The sequence below is a fragment of the Pelecanus crispus genome, chromosome 4 (genome assembly GCF_030463565.1).
Source record: "Pelecanus crispus isolate bPelCri1 chromosome 4, bPelCri1.pri, whole genome shotgun sequence".
Taxonomy (NCBI): Eukaryota; Metazoa; Chordata; class Aves; order Pelecaniformes; family Pelecanidae; genus Pelecanus; species Pelecanus crispus.
Window position 1 is genome coordinate 77298794 of NC_134646.1, and position 16999 is coordinate 77315792.

Below are 16999 nucleotides of genomic sequence, written 5' to 3' on the forward strand. Positions count from 1 at the left end.
TTACTACAATCCTGTTTGTATCAGCTCATCTGGGATTCCACATCAGCTTGCAGATTTTAGCTGTAGCAGGTTTAAAGCCAACATTTATAACAGTCCTGGAAAAAAAACCCAAACAAACCCAGAAGTGACTTGATAACAGTGGATAAACCTGTGTATTCCTGCCTTGCTTCCATAGAGGAATTCTCCCTCTGAGGACATGTATCTGACTTCTCTTCTTTTTCAAAAACGCACATTTAAATAAAGCTGGACAACCCTCAGGGCAAAGGGAGATTAAACTTCTCTCCAAAAAGCTGCCAAGTCAAGATTGCTACCTTGGCAAGATTGCTACCTTTTGAAGCCTCCACTTCCTAAATCCACAGCAATACAATTATTTAATTTTTAATCCTATGCACCAGGCTAAAACCAGTCAGGTGTCAGCATAACAACTGAAGAGAACAGCAAAGGGAACATACTGAACTTTAAGCATTACACTGGGTACCCTTGATACAGTAAGATGATCTGTAGGTAGTTTGGTATTCAGCTGACAAGAGAAAAGCATACAATTTACTTCTTATTCATCACTAGCAAGCCTAGAGAAGACTATATTCTCCTTACTTATCAGGAGAGAGCGCTATAGAACAGTAGTAAACCCCAGAGACCATCTCATCCCATCAGAAAATAAATTCAGTGTTGCAATTCAAATACAGGAATTCTTGGCAGTTAAAACATTCAAAGGAGTATTTTCACATTGTACATGTTGCAATTTGTCTACGTACTTTAGATCTCACGGAGTTCATAAAGACATCTACATGTTCAAGCCTTCTGCTTAAAAAACCTGATTGCTGGTTAACAGCAGGTTATTTTATTGCATGACCCTGGTTGTCAATTTAATATTGATTTACGATAAAACAATCCATCATTACAGAACTTACTCTACTTGGGCAAAGATGGTATAGCAGAAAGCAATATAGTCATGAGCTTCTTATAGGATAAAAACAAAAGTGTAATGAAATAGCAAATTGTTCACCTGTATTTTGAAAAGTAACTATTCCATATCTGTATGCGATGGTGGGAATAATTTAAAGAGTAAGAAATAACAAAATATTCAGACCCCTCTTAAGCATTAAAAAGGTAAAAGGAAATGGGTTAGCTGCTTCCTTTCTGATACAGGCTGCTGGTCTAGTTTAGAGACAGTCATAAATTTAACATTATAACCAGGGACGTAACAAGAAGCAGCTTGGACCATAAAAAAAAGCTGTCTATATATGTACAAGTTATTCTCCAAAAAAAGAGTTTTATTTGGATGTGGGCACAACCCGCTGCTCTTTAAATCTTCAGAGCACTGAAAACATGACATTTTCCCCAAAAATCCAGTTGAGTCTGTCCTGAGAAATAGAAGTACTCATATATAAATAGGATGATATTGTCTGTGAGTGAGTTTCTTCCTGCAGGTCGGGCAAGAGTTGGCATTCCTAAGGGAATCACGGAGGCACTGACTACAGAAGACATGGCCGCATTTGGTTGACACAATCAGTCGTCCACTTTGCACGATCTGGAAGACAAGAAACCACAACAGGTATTTGGAGTAAAGAATTCAACTTTGCTGGTCTACTGGCACCAGGCAAACAGGACTTGGAGTATCTGCAGTCAGTACATTACTACCTTAATAGCAAGGAACCAAAGATCTTTCAGTGCCATCTTGGAAAGTGTTTCTCCCTCTACATACATCACTAAGAAATGACTGACTTACATGCTAATTTCACCTTAAATCCAAGGTCCGTACTTTAAGCCAGCTGCCTCTGGCATCCCACATAACCCAACAGAGTTGCATAGCTCACCCTCTGCCCCGTTCTCCCTCCAACACAAAAGAAACAATCACAACACGTGGATCCTTACCTCTGAGTAGCCATCCATGCAAATCGGACAGCTAATGGTACCAGACGGCCTTGGGGGAGAGAGAGAACAAAACCAGAAAGAACATGCATCCATTAATTTCACTGTGCATTGAAGGGTTACCGATACATAAAGCATCACATCATCATCCAACTGCACGGACAAGCCAGGATGCATTTCATCTGAAGATCCCTGCATACCTTCAGCTCTCTCAGTCTGTGGCATTTACTAAGTCGTTAGGGTCTCCCTTACCTAAAGGAACTGGCGTCTCAGTTTTCATTAGGGGGAAGATGCAGGTAGCCACCCTGCTCTATTATTAGAAGTAACAGCAGTCTATAGCACTGTGCAGCATTCGTATGGCAGTATCAACAGGTCATAAATAAGAGTTTTGTAAAAAAACCAGATAGCTGTCCTTTAGAAAGTATTCATTCAAGAAGTGAAAGAAGTTGTCAGAAATTAAAACATCCCCTACTCTAACTTAGCAACACCCCAGCCCAGTAACATATGCATATCAAGAGCTCCTTCCTTGTAAAACATAGGGCAGGAACACACTAACGTGAGGTAACATTCAAAAATAAATTTCTAGTTCAGAGAAGGAAAGGCCGACTCAGTGGCTGTTACCAAGCTGTGGTTACAGATGTACCTCTCCTGCCTTCAGCCTCCAGGACAGCCGTATTGCACGCACACTTACTAACAGACATAGCTGTTCTACATAAGGAACATGCCATACCATAAGTGCTGAATAATATTCTCTATCTGAAAGAGCTTCCTGCCACTTCTATTTACAAATCAATCTCTATTTTAAACAATCACAGTAAACTGCTTTCATAAGTCTTTACCATAAACACTTGGCTTTATTATGTCACTGCCCATGCTAAGGAACAGTTTGTAATTGATTAATTAAACAGGAATAGAAAGCATCAGATATCCTTTATCCCATAATCTTAAGTTCAAGCAGTGAGCACTACTAATGTCTACCCCTAGTTTCACATACGTAATTTAACTCCATTAATTCTCCCATTTTTACTACTCAAATTCTTTATCCAGCAGTTATAACACCAACTCAGTAATTAATTACAATTGATGATAACCTTCGTATAAGCAAGAGTAGTCTAACACTACAGACTAACACCGTAGTCGGCTCTGTGGCAATCTCCAGCATCAGTACCTTTTTGTCAACGTTAACCGCTGCAGCACTGAGTTGTTTCAGCCTTACAGAAACAGAGCAGGAAGGCACATTCTTTAACAGAGAAGCTTGAGATTGAAGGAACAAAACATTAACTTTTTATACTAACTAATTAGTGGGATTTACTCACCTACATACTTAACTACCAAAATTTAAAAATGTACAAATCCATTGGCAAAACACACTATGTTTTAGAATAGAATAAGCCCTTTAAGTGGCATATTTAAGACCCGACACCCAAAATTTCCATACCCAAGTTCCCTCCTACATTGCCTTCCAGTAATCTCAAAGGCTCAAAGCACACCAGCTTTATTAAAACCTGTATTTTTTCCTCCCCCCAAACACTTTAAAAAGGTTTATGCCCAATTCTCATGTTCTTCATCTTCCCTAGTCACATGGACACCTGATTTAATTAGTCTAATACATTGCATCTTTCTTAACATAAGGGAGCGCTCCTACAGCAGGAGTTTACTGTTTCTCTGCAGAATGTGGTCTCTACTGTGCAGGCACCTGGCCCGAACAGTGAGACTGCCACCTCACATGCCAGCACAGCAGAGCTCCATGACATACATGAGACAGAATAAGAACTGGCCACAACAGTATTACCTCCACAATCACCTTGCAAGTATACCTTGGGAAGAACGGTTACCGCTCCAAGAGAAAAATTAAGTGGCACAGTGTGTAAAAAAGCAGTGAATGAGTAATAGTTTTGACTGGAATTTGCCAGGCTGCTGCCTACCGGTCTCATGATACCAAGTGTCATGGACACCAATGAAAATATTACCATATCTAACATCGCTACTAGAGCTTCGCATGAAACATAAATGTAATACATTATGAGCTATGGCCTGTGACTAATCCTCCTTCCTTGCCATACCCCCACGCTCATCTTTGAGGCTGTATGCAAAATTGACATCTGTCTTGGGCTGGCTTTTTATCCTAAAGTGCAAACGGTACTATTTGGTTATCATGCGAAATGTGACGTTGTACTCATTGAAAGAGAGAACTAGAGTAAGTTAAGACTTCAAAGATAAGCCAGGGTATAATATAACTTAGTCCTGTATGTATAAGAAAAGCAAAATTCAATGTTTGGCAGGTCATAAGGCATACATACTTTGAACTTGCAGTTTCATCTTCCAGTGGTCCCAATTCTCGAGACACTTTATCCGTCACATACACATCATTATCTCTTGTTTCATCTTCATCATCGCTACTCAGTACACAGCTGTCCGACTGTCGCTGGCTTCTTAGTCTGAGATTTCTCCTTTGTCGTTGATTCTCTGTAATTTAATAAGTTAGATATATTATGATATATATATCCCTGGAACTAGCCTTGAAATGCAGTCTGCTCGTATTTTAAAGGGACCATATTCAGCTGGGTTAAAAAGTAATCTTAAACAAACTAGCTTCCTAAATATTAAGACTGAACATCAGCAGACATTGTGAACATTCTGCTACGTATCAACATAAAACGTTTGCTCTATTCACCCTACAAACAGCTAAAACATGATCTTAAGTATTCTGAGTGTCTTAAGTTTCATATAGTTAGACTACCTGTGAATAAATCTCCCCTATAAAGGGAAGCTACCTCTCCCAATTCTAACTAATGGAGAGTGCTACGATACAGTGTTGGGGGGAGAAACAGTGGAGGACTGAAGTTAAGTTTCCAGGGAGCATGGAAAGGTAAGCACACACACAACAAAAAGGCCTGGTAAAACACAGAGTGCTTTGTTCAGAAAGTTTCAGAAGTGATGGAAGAGATGCTGCTGTGGTTCCTCACTGCTCTACCCAGGTATGTTGCAAAACTATTCCACTCTTTTTGTCTGTGTTAAACCAAACGTCCTCACTCAAAGGCAGTTTCTATAAAATGAGTCTTTTTAAGAACAGTTCTTGGAAATTATAAAAATACTTTAAGCAGCATCTCTCAGATATTTTCATCATCTTCCTCCTGAGTTAACGTAACTTGAAAATGGAGTCATACTGCCCAAGATAAAAGGAGATAAAAAAAAAATTTTAATTGTCTGGTCTGTAGCACCCAAAGGTTAAAGAACTGCTGTTTGCTTTTTAACAATTACAAACCACATGCAATAATTATCTCAGCAATTCAAGTGTACATGTAACAATCATCAAGCACCAATCAATTAAAATTACATAAACAGCGTCAAAATTAAAGTTCCTTCCGGCATAAGTACTGATCTACAACATTTGCTGCAAGTATTTTTTACTTGCTCTTGCTTCATTCAGAGCACAGAATATTCTACGGAAGCAGCTAAAAACATACTAAAAACTTTCAGGTATTATAATCAGAACAAGGCCTGAAGGGTGTAAAGGATTGAACTTCTTTATATCTATAACTATGGTCACACCTCAAGTAGAAAAAAAATCCACACTTGTTAATACTTCTCAATACTAAATTGGAGGCACATTAGGCTAAATAATGAAAGTGAATACTCTGACTACGAGTAACTTTCCTTCACAGGCTACAAAAGCCTCTCAACATTTTCTTATTCAAAGTAGATATTCCAGATCATAATTAAAATTATCATCAACTTTGGGCTTATACAACTTCTGTATGTGGAAAATAAGAAAACACATTTTGAGCAGCTTTAGTCTATTTCACTTCAGATACTTGCTACAAACTCTAATAGCGACTATCAAACACAGGCAGGATCCATTCCCTAAGACGCTGGCCAGATACTTTAGCACAGTCCTCTGTCTTTTGGTAAATGACATTTCAATCCATGCTGCTCAAGTTCATTGCAGAAGAAAAAAAAAGTTTAGGACAATTGCATTATCAATTAAAAAACGTCAACTCACCTTCAACAATCTTGCATCAAAATATATGGGAAGGGAGAGAAAAGAAAAATACAATTAGACTTTGGTGTGCACCCTCAGTGTTACATACAAACACCAGATTAGCTACGCAATTACAACCACACAAGCTGAGAATGGTAGGATATCACTCGCATTTGGTTGAGAATGTTAAAAGCGGTAGTAAATCAGCTGCTGCTCTGAAAATAAGCAAGCAGTTGCTTCTGCTTCTGCTCACAGGGCTGCAAAGGGACAGAAATGGAGGCAGCTTACGAACCATCTGAACACCCTCCTCCCTGCTGCCCAGTTTCAGTGCCCTCATCTGATTGAGGCTGGATGAGATTCTTTCCCTCTTGCTCCCTCAAAGAGGCAAATTCAGGTGTGATAGCCATAAACACTTCAAATTACATTAACAGCAGCTGAAGAAAAAAAAAAACAAAACACCAAAGCCAAACCCACTATTGCCTTTGGTGGAACTAGAGCTGGGGCAGTGCAGAGTATGGCATAGAGTTCCAGGCCTTTCCTTTGCAAAGGCTTGGGAACGATCCCAGCAGGAGATACCCCCACACTACTCCTGCTGCTTGTTTCTGGTTCCGCACAGCAGCAGTGGCATCCCCCCAAAAACTGTGTTTTCTTAAGACTTCTTGGAGTAATAAACTGAACTAGTTTGTACCATGGTCAGCTACAGTTGCGCTTGGCATCTCTGTGACAGGAGAACCTTAAACCAACGTTGCAGCTAAACACTTTGTATTTGTGATGTCAAAGACTTACTGTTTAATCTCCTTTACTATTTACTTAAATCATTGGCCTATACCTTTGCTATATCTATCACAGCTTCATCTGTACATTGCATCTCCTTATGTTACATTACCCATGACCAGTAGACATTCTGCCCAAGTTCTGGAGCAAAAAGCTAATTTCAATTACTCTGCCAGAATCTGCAAGTGATACTCATAGATGCTGACACATTCGTAGGTCCATTTGGGGCCGAATGGGAACACTAGTGTCTAAAGTGGTAAATCAGAGCTGTGTTTTAACCCTTTAAGTCAGGCTACTTATTTAGGTGCCAGAAGACAAGCCCAGAAGATGAGTCTTTGAATATCTAAGGCCTTGGTAAACTATGACCCAAACCTTGTAAGGTTTAAGCCTAAGTTTTACTGCCACATTCATGACATCCATTTACTTTTACCATACAGATCTTCAAATACTGGTCACATATGCATGTCAATAGAATTCTTCAAGGCCTTAGCATTCAGTCTTCAAGACGCCTCAAGCTTAGCAGTTATCAGTAGGATTCTTCTCAAACATTCATGACTGCACCATGATGGGTACACCAGACTTCCTCTGATCCTCACACTAACATTTATGAATGAGGGGTCTACAATCCTTAGGGACTATCATACTTGAAATGCATTTATCATCACGTCTACACAAGGAAAAGGTGTAAGATCACCTCTAGACTGGTTAAACTGGATAAAATCTTGCATAGACATGTAACCAGCCACTTTTCAAGAAAAGTACCCATGCAGATTTACAAGAGTCTGAGAAAACAAGGCTGTATCGCTGTGCCCAGGGAGGGTTTTGCTGAGCAGCACCTCCAGAGCAGCTTCAGTGTTGACCTGGACCACGTGGCTTTCATGCACTGACAAGTCACCTTTGAACTTAAAAACTTATCCTGAAAGCCAGATTCTATCAGGGAGCACAATACAAAACTAACTTGACCACATAATTTAGATGAGTGTGCCACTCAATACTTACCACAACAGAATCATTGTGAGTTAGATCAACGACTACAGGATCAGAAGATTCACATGTGAGATCTACCACTTCTTCACCAGCTTCAAAACATAACGTTAGAATCAAGATCAGAGATTGCAGAGGAATAAAACTGCCTGCCACCATCTAACAGGCTGAGGTATGATTCAACCTTGCCCTATCCCTCCTCTCTTCAGGAACATATCCAACATTTCACCCAAGCTTTACCCTCAACAGTCCACGGAGAGCATTACCACCACCACCTTCTGCAAGTTGCAATGCAAAAGGAACAGCAGCTGAGCTCCTCATACACTTTTGTTGTATGACAACAGCTTGGGGAGGGGGGTACACAGCAACACATTATTCATCTGAATATAGGAGAATGTTTATCACACAAAATAACACGTGAATCATATCGCATATAGTAATTTTACAGTACCATGCTGTAAATCTTCCCTTGAGGGACAGGGCATGATTGATGACAAACTTTTAATTATCTTAGATTCATAGAATCGTTTAGGTTGGAAAAGACCTTTAAGACCATCCAGTCCAACCACTAACCTAACATTATAAGTCCACACTAAACCAATCAAGGGTAGACTAGACTAAACCATGTCCCCAAGTGGCACATCTACCCGTTTTTTTGAACACTTCCAGGGATGGTGACTCCACCACTTCTCTGGGCAGCCTGATACCATAGTAGACCCTTTCTAAAACTCAGAGGTCTCCCTTTGTCCCCAGTAAAGGGCCTAGAAACTGGCAAGAATACACGTGAAGTGGGACCCCAACCCTCCAGAAGCAGTTTATGTTCTTCCCAAGTTAAAAAGAAAGCTTACCACTTTCTTCAAGTTCTATTGGCTCTGCTTCTGAAGCCATTTCCGCAGTAGAAGCCACCAGCCTGTTTCGTTTCCGAGCTTGCCTAGAATTAACTGCTCCTCCACGGCGCTTTCGTTGAGCCTAAGAGAGAACAAAGCCTTAGCATTTTCTTCAGGAGTAATATTAACGCGGCCCTCATCTTTGCAGCACCAATGAAAGCACCCAAGGAGACACAAAACACTCCCCTGAAAGGCTGTAATGTGCAAAGAATGGTGGTACGGGCCATTCCTACCTGAACGCATCGCACCAAGGAAAAGACATCACCCCAGATCTCTTACCAGCTGGGTGACAAAGGAAAAAACATATCGTGATGCTTTGCAAACGAGAACTCTAGTTCACAATTACATCAGATGTTTGCTTCCAGCCAGCCCCTGGAATCGGTCTGACCTAAGGTTTTTGCTCACGCTGTAAGCATTTCTGAACTACTGCTAGCACCCAGAGAGATTAAAAATCTTAGAGTATCACAGAACACAAAGTTACCTGAATTTTAGTATGCTTATCTTCCCATGTAGCTACTACAAACTCCTAAAAACCTTTACAGAAGTACCATGACCAACACATTTTAAGAATCAGGTTTGCATTGAGTAGTAAAATACTTACTGTGCTCATGGTGTTTCTTGATCTAAAACCACACAAAAAGCGAGAGGCACAAATACCATGAAATTAATTGCAAGGAAGCTACGACTATCAGCTCCTTCTATTCCTTTTGGTAGTAGACTGTTAAAAAGTCCAGCTTTCTCAGTAGCTGAGAACAATGTCCTTCCAAAGCTGCAAGAAAAGAAGAGAGACGATTACTACCTGTAATGCTTCTTCTCTTAAGTACACCCCTCTCCACGATTCCCGAGACACCAGTTTCTGTCCAAAGCTAGAAGGGGAGACCCAGAGTTTGGTATTTGAGCCTCAGACACCCACAACTGGACCTGAAGTCTCAGTCATTCCTACCCATTTCTTAAACTAAACACCAGAACAAGCTAGTTGTTAGCAAACCAAAAAACATACTGACGAATCCTAATTGAGTTTCACTGAAAGCAACTGATTGGCTCTCAAGGCAATGTTTGTGTGTGGTACTGAATTTCACATCTTAAAGCTTGCTCACGGTAAAATTACCCCGTGTCCAACACACCGTGAGGAGCTGTGGCGGAGGCAATGGGAGGACCCCAAACAAGCCAAATAACTAATTTTAGAAGACAAAGCACTGCAAATTAGTTGGTAAAATATTTTCTTTAAAAGAAGTAGTAAAGTGTTTAAAAAGCCTCGGGATCAAGCCTGCCAGACAACTTGCATTTTACTGCACAAACGACTGGAAAAGGCCTTAACAGACAACTCCGTGTCCACTGACCAAGCCTACGGAAAGTCTGTTACAAATCCGTCTTAAAAAATAAAAATCACCTCTGGACACACAGCTGCTTTTTCCTCCATGGGTCTGACCATCTAGAATTCCCTGCCCCTGTATGTTTTTTACAGGTCTGGCAGCACAGAAGCCCCGGCAAGCCTTAAAACGAGTTAAGTAGTGCCATCCAAAGATAAGAGTTACTAGAAGGCCTATTCCACTGCCGTCAAACAAAACAGGAAGGCAAGGCAGAAATCCACTCGCTCCAGATACTGACCTTGACCTACGCTGCCAAGACCAGCGCAGAGTCCTTCACAAAGAGGGCACAGCCAGGAACAGGCCAAAGATGCTCCCTGAGCTCTGACAAAGCAAACCTCAGCGAACAAGTGGGAAGAAATGCATACGCAGGATAACCCACTGCTTTTGCGACAAAGCAGCTTACCTATGCGAGTCCCCCAGGGTCCTGAACATTCTAGAGAATTTAGCTCACTGCTTACAACACAGCTCTGGATTATTAGATCAGCTTAAAGGGCGCAAATTCTGGCAGATTGTGTGGGTCCTCCTCTACTCTAGACCATGAACACTGTTATCCCAGAAAAGGGATGGCACGGGGCTGCTGTCAAGGTGTCGGCATCATGTTATGGCCTCAAAGACAAAATGAACTAATGCCCAATGCCAGATTTCTGGAGTTGATAGTTTCCAGGTGATCAGTCTTCACTGAGGAATCCTAATTAAGTTTCACTGAAAGCAGCTGATTGACTCTCAAGGTAATGTTTGTGTGTGGGCAGGAATCACTGCGAATTGTGTCATAAGCAGCCATCTTGAGAGAACACAAAATTGCAGCTAAGCAGTTCTCTTCTCCAACCCATCTCCAGATTCCAACAGGTGGGAGCTGAACAGCTTGAGAGGAATCTAAAGCAAGTGGAGTAGAGACATTTCAGTTTAGAAATACTCATGGATCTGCAAGAGCATACGAGTGTACAGTAGCTACCCTGTGGTAACTGTATCTGTGCATGCCCCTACCCACCAGAAAGCAAACTCCTAAGTGGGAAGAGGTGAAAAGCAAGTGTAAAGACAGTTATGAGTATCTGACACAGTACTGACGTTCCTAAGTTAAACCCTGCTCATGGTAAAGTTATCTTGTGTCCAACACACAATGAGGACATGAGGGGGGAGACAGGGGAAGAACTAGGAAAAAAACAATTATGTCAAACAAGAACTGCAGAGCTGTCTTCCCAATACTGACCTTGATCTACGCTGCAAAGACCAGCACACACGCTATTAACTTGTTCTCAGATTAAGAAACACTGAGACCATGCAGTGGGATAGGAATGGCACTGGTAGTCAATCATAACCTTGGCTTAAAGGAAGCCTGACTGATTTTTTTCCTCTTACACTCCTTATGCTAAATTTGGTACTTTTACTAAGCCCAAAGATATATTTGTGCACAGTTTTAAGCAACACAATGTGCCACTCAAGTTCCTCCCGTTTTGTCATTTTAAAACTGGCAATGGACTGCAAAAGCCAAAATGAAAGTTAACATGCCAGACTTAACGTTCAGTGAACCCACAGGCAGATTCTGGTCACAGCAGATGAAATTTTCAGAACCATTACGCATAACTCCCACTCCCAGCATGGACCTAATCAGTTTTGATAGTTTTAAGATTTTTTGTTTGTTTTTAAAGATGTTTTTTTAAAAATCTAAACTTAAATGTACAGTTACCCCAGAGTTTTTCTCACAAATGTGAGCAATAGCCTTATGTTCTCACCTGAGATGTTGAAGACTAAGGCTCAGAGTTTGCTCCCTATCAGAGAAAGCTGGGAACTGCCTTTCGGTCTGCTGCTTCCTCAGTACAGGACTCACCTACACAACCATTTTCATAACAATCTGTATCCAGGTAATGTCAGTTCCCTTTGCACACTTCACCCCACTGTTCTTAAGGTCTAGATTTCATTTAATCTGTTAATGACAAAAGCTTTTCTGCCAGTCTTACCAACATTCTTGGGAAGATCCTATTTTAGTCACTTCACTGAATTTTTGGGATAGGGAACAAGAACTTTTAAAACAAGACCATGCCTAATTCTGCACTCACACAAAACAAACTAGACAGACTGTTCTGTGAGCACATTTTCTAGATGCAATAGGAGTTCCTCTCTCCACATGATTATCATTCATAGGTTTGGTTTTAGAGCTTTTGAGACAAGAGGAAGATGGAGGACACACAGCACAAGGAATGAGGGAAAGGGAGAGAATCATCCCTAAACCTAGCACATCTGCTCTTTCAAACTAGTTGCTCAAAGACAAGCTACCATCTTCACCTAACAGCTACAACTGTAACTGAAAAAAAAGTTACAAAGCAAAGCAGTTTTCCGCACATAGCAGAAGGATGAACAAGACTGAGCAACATATGACATATATTAAGAATTTATGCCATTAGATTCTTTATAAGTTTATTTCATCAAGAAAGCCAAGAGACATTTTCCTTGATTCTCCTCAGATATGGAATTGGAAAAAATACTTGGACGTTAAAAAGCTGGGAAATGTTAGCTGTACACACATCCGAGGATTATAAAGAAATAAACTTTACATAATCTTACTTTAAACTACAAGTTGTTGGAATTGTTTTTAATTGTTGCTCTGTTAGAGCAATCTGATACACTGACATATCTGCACTGCTGAAAGACAGCAAAAACCACGTCTGATGCATTCACTAGACAGCACAGTTTTGGATGTAAAACACCCAGAAGGTTTCACACAACTCTGTGCTTTTCAAACTTAACGCTGAATACAACCCAGTGCAATGGTATGTTGACAAAGTATCTTTAGAAATGGTTAAAAATATAGGGGGGAGCAAGCACCTAAACATGAAGTGTTGCACAGATTCTCTCAGGCCACAAGTGGCTGAAGTGCCAAAGAACAGCCATCACAGAAGAAAAACAAACCTCCAAAACCCCAAACAAAACCAACCAACCAAAACCCTTAAATCTGAAAATTACGGTGAAAAGAAAACCAAAGTAATATACAATAGAAGATCTGTCATGCTAAGACCACCTTATCCACATTAAATATCCACACGCTTCTTTACCAAGATACCAAGGAACAGATTATTTATGGGATTACTATGACATGTCTTGGAGGACCTACTATCAGACCTCAAAGGCAAAACAGGACAGAAACACTTCTTGAACTGAATGACAGAGAGCACCATTGCTATTTGCATCATTTAATTTTCAGAATCTTACAGCACTGGCAGTAGGCTTTCTTTATACTTAATACAGAGAGTATAAATAAGGCACAAGTGTTCTAGCTGCTAATGGCTCAAATCTTAAACCTCTTCAGAAGCTTCTCCTGAAGAAGAACATTGAGAATGGATACCTGTAGGGAAGCTCATCGCTGAAAAACCACCTTAAAATAAATCATCATAGGCAGGTTCATCAGTATCAACAGTACCCAACTCAGGAGAGTCACACTTATTTTAAAGAAAAAAAAAAAATCAGACTGTTGATTTATTTATTATGACTATGGAAGGAGTCTCATGATCCAGCAACTTTTTTGTCTTCTAAGAACAAACCTCTTCTGTGAGGCTACAGATTTCCACGTTATTGGCTTACTCAGGAAACTTCATCCTAAGTTAGTTACCTAACTGTAAGAATGGGTAGCAAAAATAAAGCAAAGCTTACTTTATTGAATACACCACAGATCAAGTTCAAGAACAGAGGTAACCGAAACAGCTCCAAGTTTTGCACATTTAGAGACACTCATCAATAAGAATTCCTTAAAGATTTTCAAAACCTCAGGACCATACAATTTAATAATATGATTTGTTATACAGGACTGGATAGCCCAGATTAAATTATAAGGTCTATATGGTCCTCCTCCAGCAGTCACTATGAAACCCAGCACCAAGACTCCCAGGATTGGATAATACAAATAGAGTTACTGCACCAACCTCCTCCCCCTCAACCCATAAGCATCAAAAAATTCCAGCTGAAGCTGTTAGCGAGCTCATCTATTACACCTGTAGCAAGATGCGTTCAGACATCAATTCAAAATTCTAGAATTAAGATTTTTTTTTAAAAGTAGAAAAATACTTTTTTACTGTGAAAACTTAGCAGATCAACCTAGCAAGCCAATAATTACTTTTAACTTTTACAGACTTTTTATTGCATCACTGCAGGATGATACCATAGCAAAAAAAGCCACTCCCCCTTCCTCTCATACGCAGAGCTCTGCACATGCAGTTATTGTTCCTGTCATTTAGTTCTCCCAAGGGCCTAAATAGCATTGTCCTCATAACAACAAAGTTCAAGGTTTACTCTAGCTAACTCACTAGCATTTTAAGGACTCTATCCATCAACCTTTCACTGTGCAGGTAGATACCTGAGAAAAATAAAGGTAAAGTCACCTATATTAAGAATGTTTACACTAGGCGTAAAAGAATATTGATTCCCATAGTCATCATTTAAGCCTCCTATTAAATTTTTTCCTCTATGAAAAAAGTTAACATTTTCACTGAGTTCAAGTTGACCTGATTTAACATGTTTGAGTTAAAAAAAAATGGATTCTCTAGACAACATAAACTGAAAACTTATCTTACACCCCTCTGAAAACAAAGTCTTGGTCTCCCACATGCTTAGCATGAATTGAGGCAAATTAGCTTAAGCAAGAAGTAGACATTTTTACTACATCTGACTAACACAAACAAGACTTTACTTCTTAATCATCCTAGCCATTACAAATACACTAAAGTAACTACTTGAAGAAAGCAGTAACATCCGTCTAAATGTTTGGTGTGTGCAAGGCACAGGTGACAAAAACTGCATACACTGCATTTGTCAAAAGATGATATGCTATGTCTTTAAGACTTTGCTTCTCATTTCCACTCCTAAGACCTCTCTTTGCACTCCTAGCAACAGGAAACACAGCATCAAAGATGCATCACGTATTAAAAAGATTTCTGGGGTCAGAAGATGCATGTACCAATCACAAAGTGCTAGTCTTAAAATTTTTTATCACAGGAAACAGCAATCTGCCATTTTACTCTTCAACACTTTCCTACCGTGTGTATTTCCAGTACCTTTAAAGACGTTCTCACTTTTTCAGATGCTCTACACCAACTTTAGTGAAAACAGAAGCTGAGTCTATTATGTTTTATCCAAATTAGGTCAAGCAGTCCCGTATTACAAAAGCTTGGTGAGAGGCACTGTAAAAAGAGTAAAGATGAGAGATAAACAGCCTACCATAGAGATATACTAGCCTGCCTGCTCTAAGCAGTCAGGTACATCTACAGACAAATAAGACACACCTTTATGAGCAGCCTAACAAAAAAACCAACCAACCAACAAGAAGCAACTCCAAAACAAAACAAAGAAGCTAAGAAAACACCCAGAGAACAAAACACACAGAAAACTTTCAGCTGGCCAGATGTCCTATTTCAGAAACAACAAAAAAAGATGAAGACTGGCCAGAAGAAAAGCTCCTCATTGTTCTTACGTGCAGAAGTTTCACTGACAGAGGCTACAGCTTACTTTCAATAGTCCCAAAATCAGATACAGAAAAAAGGAAGAAGTTGGGTCTTCTCATGTCCTGTAATGGAGGTGTAGGAGGTACTGAGGTAGGAAGGAAGCGCTCCCTCCGCTCCCGCTGTCACACAAAATGGGAGGACAGACCAACACCTTCACGCAGCTACATCTGCTGCATCGTTGAGCCACCCCTCTTCCTCCAGAGGAGAGGAGGCAGGCATCGCCGCCCCCCCAGCACTTGTCCCTCCCAGCCACTTGAGGACACGCTCCGAACGGCCTGGCAGCACATGCAGCCCATGCCCCCGGCGCACAGGCGGCTGAGAGGCTGCCCGCAGGGCCCGGCCAGGCTCGCTTTCGAGGCAACACGCGGCACAAGACGGCCGCGGGCCCAGCTGGGCCCCGGAGCCCAGCGCAGCGGCTGCCCGGCGGTGACGGGGGGCAGGAGCGGCGCGGCCGGCCCCGAGGACCGGGCAGCAGCGGTCGCGGGCCCCGGAGCCACCCAGAGCGCCGGGGTGGGAATACACACACCCCCCCCCCCCAGGGCCGGGGGAGGGGGGAAGCGGGACGCGCCGCACGGACACCCCAGGCGCAGCCAGGGCGGGCCGGGGGCAGCTGGGGGGAGCCCCTCAGGGCCGCCACAGCGCCGGGCCGGGCCCCCGCTCCGCGCCCGGGGGAAGGGGCTCGGGCCACCGTCCCCGCCCGGGAGAAGGGGGCAGCGGCGGCCCGGCGCCGGCGGAAGCAGCCCGCTCTGCCCCGCGCCCCTCCGCGCCGCCCCTCCCCTCCCCTCCCCTCCCCCACCGCGGCCGGGCGCGGCTGCCTCCCCCCCCCGCCCCCCTCTATCTCCCCTCACCTGTCGCCCGCCGCCCCGGGCGCCTCAGCAAGGCCGGGCGGGCCCGGTGGCGCCGGTGCCGCTCCCGGCCGCCGCTCCCACCCCCCGACAGAGCCCCCCGGCCTGCAGCACTCACCCTCAGCGCCCGGCCCGGCAGCGGCGTAGGGCAACGCCCGCCTCCGCTCTCCCGCCATTGGGGGGACGGCGATCCCGCGGCTCGCGGAATGGCCGCCGCGCACGTCAATTGGGAAGACGTAGAGAGCGGCCCCGCCCCTTATCCGGCCCCGGGGCGTGCTGGGAGTTGTAGTCTCGCTGGCGGCGGGGGGCGGAGCGGGCCTGCGGCCTGTGCCGGGCTGCCCGGGGCCTGCTGCGCCTCACGGCGGGTAGCCGCGACCCTGAGGGGCGGGGGCAGCCCCTTGGAGACTGTTCCTCCGTCCCAGGGTTAGCTCGGCTCTGACAGACCCTGAAAGGGGCGGCCGAGGCAGGGCTGTGGTACCGGGGCGGGTGTGAGCTTCGGGGGCTTCCCCCTCCCCCCCATCTCAGTCTTCTGGAAATGTTTCCAAGGCGCCGAGCAAAATTCGTCAGAGCCATTGACTTGGGAGATCGTTACCAGTTGCCTCTGGCCTAATTAGTCCAGATCCTGTATGAAACTCATTGCAAACACTTGCAGAGGTGTTTCAATGCCCTCACCTTGGCGTCAAAAAGGATTTTTCCCAACTGCTTCGCCTTAACGCAAGGAATCGTGGCCTTTCCTGGGTCTTGCTGCCCCGTGCCTGCCGCTTGGCTGCTTGTAGATAAACTCGTAGCTTTTCCTGGT

The 16999-nt window shown here is 43.0% G+C and overlaps 1 protein-coding gene across 2 annotated transcripts; it reads right to left on the minus strand.

The window, feature by feature from the left end:
• Positions 1 to 116: 116 nt before the first annotated feature.
• LOC104036822 (E3 ubiquitin-protein ligase RNF4) lies at positions 117 to 16356 on the minus strand. 2 transcript variants are annotated; one of them, XM_075708895.1, is made up of 8 exons: positions 16319 to 16356; positions 9101 to 9268; positions 8461 to 8581; positions 7628 to 7707; positions 5876 to 5885; positions 4173 to 4338; positions 1876 to 1924; positions 117 to 1531 (listed from the first exon to the last, which is right to left on the minus strand). In XM_075708895.1, the coding sequence occupies exons 2-8, from the start codon at positions 9107 to 9109 to the stop codon at positions 1382 to 1384; spliced, it is 585 nt and encodes a 194-aa protein (XP_075565010.1). In that variant the 5' UTR covers positions 9110 to 9268; positions 16319 to 16356; the 3' UTR covers positions 117 to 1381. The 2 variants fall into 2 exon arrangements, with proteins under 2 accessions (XP_075565010.1, XP_075565011.1); XM_075708896.1 differs by lacking the exons at positions 5876 to 5885; positions 7628 to 7707.
• Between the last annotated feature and the right edge of the window lie 643 nt (positions 16357 to 16999).